Source organism: Aythya marila (assembly GCF_965140915.1).
Source record: "Aythya marila genome assembly, chromosome: 11".
In the NCBI taxonomy this organism is placed as follows: Eukaryota; Metazoa; Chordata; class Aves; order Anseriformes; family Anatidae; genus Aythya; species Aythya marila.
In genome coordinates this window covers 5783417-5789884 of record NC_139052.1, presented here as the reverse complement: position 1 = coordinate 5789884, position 6468 = coordinate 5783417, and the positions used below count along the sequence as shown (strand labels likewise).

The window sequence follows — 6468 nt, the reverse complement described above, 5'->3', positions numbered from 1 at the left end:
AGTCGGTTTTGAAGGGAGGGAGAGGAAAGTGGTGCTTTTAAATCATGAAGTGAATGGTAAATTCTGAATAGCAAAATGAAAGTTTTCAACCTATTTCTTTTAATCATAAGCAGTAGGTAAGTTTAAGGTGCTGCTTAATAATTGTAAAACTCTTTGTCAGGATGGGTGGCTTAATGTAACCATTCTGTGCTTAGTCAATGGACAGTTTATGCGGCTGACAGGGGGATAATATTATGTGTTGGTCTTTGCAGTATATCCGTGTGTCATATGACACCAAACCAGATTCTCTGCTGCATCTCATGGTGAAAGACTGGCAACTAGAATTGCCCAAACTCTTAATCTCTGTCCATGGGGGGCTCCAGAACTTTGAAATGCAACCAAAACTGAAGCAAGTGTTTGGAAAAGGTCTGATAAAGGCTGCCATGACCACTGGAGCCTGGATTTTCACTGGAGGTGTTAGTACAGGTAAACTATTCCCAGAACTTTTAGTTTACTTAAGAATTCATTCATTCATTTTCAGCTACTATTCTTTCCCAAAGGCAGAAGATTTAAGTCTACATGAATGAGTTATTAGCCACTAGACCAAAAAAAGGAACACTGTAGCAAGGAATCTACGACTAGATGTGATATTTTGTCAATTCTCCTCATAGTTAAGAAATCTTCAACTTTGAATTGGCCTAGTTTTAACTTCTTTCACTGTTTTTTTTTTTTTTAATTATTATTATTATTATTTTTGCATAGGTTTTTCTCTTACTAGAAGTCTATTTCCTGTGCCTGTTTTTATACACAGTGTTTTTATCAAACTACAAAGGCTGAGTTCCTTAAGACTGTCACATTTTTCCAGTCCTTCAGTCTTTATCACACCTCTGCCTTGAACTCTCCTTTTATTTATTTATTTAACAGTTTTCTTAAATTTTAAATGCTGCAGTTTTTGGTACAGTGCTTGATGAAGCTTTTAATCTCTGGAGTGAAACATGCTTAACACACTGTCATCTTCCATTTGACACTTCCTTGTTCATGCAGCCAAGGACTGAGCCGTTAGGCTGTGTGATCTGTCTGAGAGTTAGTGATCAGCTGATTATCCATCCTAAATGCCCTGTCCCTGAGTCACTGTCTCCCTGGATCACCTATTGCTATGAATACCTACACTCTGACTTGTAATTATATGAGGTATTTATTCTTAAAGGAATTACTGTAAATTAATGATCTTGAAACACAAATCTGTAAGTTGGGTGTAAATGATGCCACAGTAGTTGGAGACACTGTGATCTCCTGTTTGTGTTTTCTTCCAGTCTTCAGGCCACCTGAAAAAGTTCTGTGTCTTTGTTTCCTTTTTGACCATATCTAAAACATCATGTGTAGCATAACTCCAGATAACCCCACTGGAGGTTTTTAGTATTTCTCATGGAGTCTCTGAAAAATGTGGCGTTGATTTGATGTCCAGAATTTGAAAGATGTGTTGAAAGATAGCTGACTCGTTATATACTATTATGTTTGGAGACCAGTTGGTTTCTAATTCATTTCTCTTTAATATGGATTGAAAGTGACCTTCAAAGAACAATCAGGTGCAGATTTTCATTATAATATTTCTAGGCCACTATCCTCATGAAATAAATCTTTGTATTACCTCTCAGAAAGCTACGCAAGATAAAAGTGAGCTCCTTTGACTTTACTTTTACAAGAAAGATATATCTTTAAGGGAAGGTGATGACTGTTGATCAGAGTAATTTTGGAGTGGAAAAACATCTATTAGATAACCCGCATGCTTTTTGCTTGCTTAGACCCCAAGTTTGTAAACTGATAGCATTCCATATGTGTTCAGCATTGTGTACAATGAATGGTGTAATTCCATTTACTGGTACAGATTACACTGTGGTAAGTTAAGTAACTGGATAAGTTTTCCAAATGCTTGAGTGAATTCAGAACAAGGATGTGAAAAAAAATAAGATTTAAACAAAATATAAGCATGTGTTTGTTTGCATTGCATATTTTATCATAAAGAACAGTTTAGGTAGTGAAAGTAATGCAGAAAATTAGGGAGTTCAGTGAGAAGCAAGAAGAAAATTCTGTTATTTGGTAATCTCTTAAAAGTGCCAAGAATTAATTCAATGATTTGTATCTATAGGTGTCATTCGTCATGTGGGAGATGCCTTGAAAGATCATTCTTCAAAATCCAGAGGACGAATCTGTGCCATAGGAATTGCACCATGGGGCATTGTAGAAAACAAGGAAGATCTGATAGGAAAAGATGTAATTGTTTTAAGGAAATTCCTTTTTAATTAGTAATGTCCGTTCTGTAGCAAAATACACAGTTCATCTATTTGTAGTATTAGTATTTTCACTATTTTCACTGTTTCTAAAGCATTGCTTAAGAGCTGAAATTGGACAATTTATTGAAAAAAGGCTGTTGTTTAAATACGACAGGATGTCATGTATGACCACAGAGTGCGTAAGGAGCTAGTTAGGTTTCCATTACTTTCACTAGTAGAGACCTCTCTGGTGTGAGCTGGTTTTAGGTTCTACCTTCAGCGCGGTTATGCTGAGTTTTATAAATCATGGAAGTGCCGAGTTTTATAAATCATGGAAGTGCCTTTTTGCTTCTAGAACTTCATCGTAGGTGGGTACTCAGGAGTGGCTTATTAACCAGTAGTGACTCCAAGTGAGAATGTATTTTCTAATGCAGCGATAGGAATACATAAGACAGTATGTGATCAAGCAGAGTACATCAATGAGCGTAGGTGAACATGCAGGAGAATGCACAGATATGACTGATTCTCCAGTGAAAACACTGCTGTGAAGAGTTCAAGTTTTGAGTGTAAAGGCTAGCTCCTTTTCTAATTCTCCTCTGTTTTCAGTTACAAACATCTGGTTGATTTCTTTCCTCATAAAGTGTGTGCTTCTGTTGAATGTTGTGGAGGATTTTCGTGTTTATTTGGTAGCTCTAATGTAGGTGCACCTCTCCTTTTGACAGGTAACACGTGTTTACCAAACAATGTCAAACCCTCTAAGTAAGCTCTCTGTGCTCAACAGTTCCCATACCCATTTCATTCTGGCAGACAATGGTACACTAGGTAAATATGGAGCTGAAGTAAAGCTACGACGTCAGTTGGAAAAACACATATCCCTCCAGAAAATTAATACACGTAAGTACAGTGGGGCAAACTGTAAAAATAATGTGTTAAAGAAGGGAGGGTAGAGGGAAATACTTGAAATACTTCAGGGTATTGGAATTAAATGTTTCTTCTAACTCTTCCTAGCAGGAATTTGATCAGGACTATGTGACTAAACTAGATGAAAGAGCCCACATCTAACATCATAGAAAACCCAGAAAAGTAAGGATCACGTAAAAAAAAAAAAAGAAGAAAAGTTGAAAAATAAGTGAGGTGAAGGTTCAAAGCTGTAAGAATTTAAGGAAAAGAGAATGCAAAGTATTTTTGCAGTTCTAGCAAGAATTTTTAAGCATCTGTAAATACACAGAATGGGGCGATGTTATACTAACTTTATGTTTATACTAACTTTTTTTTCTCTTTTATATGAATTTTTCTTTTAAAACACCACACTCAAAAGTCTGTGATCTTCCAGATAAACTCAGTTTGAATTTTGATTTTTATTGAAGCAGTTACTAAGATAATTTCTCATCAGTGCCTCTATATTTAGAGTTCCACGCAGTTTTAAATTTTTTGCTAGTTGTTACATCCTCTCTAAAGCAACTTTCTAGATTTGTTTTTGTCACTATTTAGAAAAAAAAAATAGATACTTTAAAATGCATTTTTCATTAAAACTTCTGTTGAAAAAATACTTTTTAAAAAATGTTAAATAAATAAGAAGTGCTAATAGCTGTGGCTTTCCAGCAAGTTAAACAAATAATTAGAAACAGTCAAAAAATATATTAGTCTTGGATTCTCGACTTCAATTAAAAAGTGCAGGAAAATAGACATCAGTTCTGCCAGCTAGCCTTCCGACTTCTGAGAGATGTCCTTAGAAGCTGTGCATGCCTATAAAAATAAGATAAACAAAACATTCAGAATGCCAATTGCATTTGGACTGTATAATAGTCTTCAATAGGGTTTAAGTGCCCTTTACAGTAGAGCAGAAAAGTGAAGTAAAGAGCTGGTTTACAGACTAAAGATGCATTAAAAGATCTGCCAAAAGATACTAAAGCATTCTCGAAAGTCTTCAAATACTGCTTTTTGCTTACAGTTGGCTTAAGAAACTAAACTCACTAAAATAATGCCTATTGCCTTCAAGCATGGAGACAGCGTCACGCACTGTTGCCCATGGACAGACATTGGAAATGGCTAACATGGCTTTGCTTTTTTCATCTTTGTCATCTGCAGAAATGCTGGGAGAGTTGTAACATTATAAAAGAGAGCACTGGCTTGGAAGATAAGGAAGTCAGGGCCCAGAGGCAAGATATTCTGTATAATTTCTTCTAATACCACTTGGGGCTGGGAGTATTGGTTCTAATTTAAATAGTGTTTGTTTGGTGATTCTTGTCACAAAAGGGGCTTACTTGGGAATACGTGTAGAAATTTTGAGTTCTGTGAAGCTTTGCAGTACACTTGCCAGTAACAACATACAGGGAGTTGTTTTGTTTCTTTTTAGTCGCTTCAAGCACAGGCACCTCTTCTGGAAATCTCAGCAGCAATCACTAAGGATTTCATGGACACAGAGGCCGGCCCAGGCTCTGTGACTCCTTATCAGAGCTGGGGTATATTGACAGGAGGATGTCAGGAAGCTTCTGCTGTTACTGTCCATGATGTTCCTGTTCTTCGGAAAGGAATGAAGGCTAAAACTGCAAACTCAGCAGTACAAAAAAGTACATCTTTACAAAACACTGGTCATTTCACAGATTAAGAACTGAATTCAAATGCTTATAATAGTGGGATTAGTCAGCCTTCAGGTAATGTTTTGTTCCTCATTTCCCCAAGTGATCTTGTGACCGAGGCTACTGAGACCCTGTGACCTGTGGGCTTCCCTTTGTCATCCTATGCCTGGAGATCACAGTGAGGCAGGGACAGCAAAGGGATGCTCAGCTGTCGTCTCTTCCATCGGCCAGCCATTTCAGCTTCATGATAAAGAGACTAAATTCCTATTCTTTATCTTATGAGAAAGCATAGGTGTATGTCACCTTACTGAAGACTTCCTGTAGGTAACCAATGAAGACTTAAAGCATCAAAGGCACAGTGGTTTAGGAGCCATCTAAGTTATAGTGAAGATAATGAAGTAATAGCAGAATCATGTTTAGCTGTTTTATCTCTGCATGGTGTCTGTTGAAAGAGATTACAAACATTTCACCATCACCGAGTGAACAAATGAACAATATGAACCTGACGGAAAAGCAAGGTGTCCTGTGTCATCTGGGATAGAGTGAATTTTCTTCATAGTGGCTGGTATGGTTCCATGTTTTGGATTTAGGAAGAAAATAATGTTGATAACACAATGACATTTCAGACACTAAGTCAAGGACTTTTCAGCTTCTCGTACTGCCCTGCCAGCAAGGAGGCTGGGGGTTCACAAGAAGGTGGGAGGGGGCAGAGCCAGGACAGTTGACCCAAGTTGTCCAAAGGGATTTTCCATACCATATGATGTTCTGTTCGACCATAAAACTGGGGGAGTTGGCCAGAGGAGCTGCTGTTGTTTGGGGACTGGCTGGTGGTGAGCAACCGTTGTCCATCACTTGTTTTTTGTATTTTTTTTTTCCATTTTCATTCCTATTAAATTGTCTTTATCTCAACTCATGAGTTCTACTTTTTTTTTTTTTTTTTTTTTTTTTTTTTTTTTTTTTTTTCCCCAGTTCTCTCCCCCATGCCACTGGCAGGAAGTGAGCAAATGGCTACATGGTACTTAACTGCCTGCCAGGTTAAACTACAAGGGCAAAGAGATATCTTAGACTTTTCTATTTGGGGTTATGAAACAGTGTATGGACATCTTTCTGTAAGGGTATCTCCAAATCACATCCCTTCATAACATATCAACCTCTTAACCTTGGTTTTATTGACACTTCTTTTTTGTTTCTGTTCTGTTTTTTCAGGGCTGGGACAAGGTGTTCCTGTAGTTGGACTTATCGTGGAAGGTGGTCCTAATGTTATCTCCATTGTCCTGGAGTGTCTACGAGAAGAACCTCCTCTTCCTGTTGTGATATGTGATGGTAGCGGACGAGCATCTGATATTCTGTCATTTGCACACAAATATTCAGAAGAAGGAGGGTAAGATTGTGAGATCTTCACCAAAGCTACATCTTGCTCAGGGGGCGCAATGCCTTGCTCTTCTAAAAGCTTCGTAAAAACAAAGCTCAGGGACAAAATGCTTCTAACAGAAGTATTCTGCTGTTAGTCAGCTTTTGATGCCTGTTTGCTCTTAGTCCTGGTGTTAATGAGTGGAAGTTGTTAGCACTTGGAATGTATTTGGTGGTCCATTAAAATAAGCTTGGTCTCAGTGCAGTACACTGTCATACAAGCTCCACCA

General features: G+C 37.7%; 1 protein-coding gene across 2 annotated transcripts; it reads left to right on the top strand.

Moving 5' to 3' along the window:
* Window positions 1-226: 226 nt before the first annotated feature.
* LOC309882452 (transient receptor potential cation channel subfamily M member 1-like) lies at window positions 227-6213 on the top strand (the record flags this gene model as incomplete). 2 transcript variants are annotated; one of them, XM_082769572.1, is made up of 4 exons in its annotated part: window positions 227-465; window positions 2126-2250; window positions 2972-3143; window positions 6035-6213. In XM_082769572.1, exons 1-4 carry the CDS (start codon window positions 234-236, stop codon window positions 6211-6213), a joined length of 708 nt encoding a protein of 235 aa, XP_082625698.1. In that variant the 5' UTR covers window positions 227-233. The 2 variants fall into 2 exon arrangements, with proteins under 2 accessions (XP_082625698.1, XP_082625697.1); XM_082769571.1 differs by having other exon boundaries at window positions 2972-3147; window positions 5979-6213.
* Window positions 6214-6468: the final 255 nt, after the last annotated feature.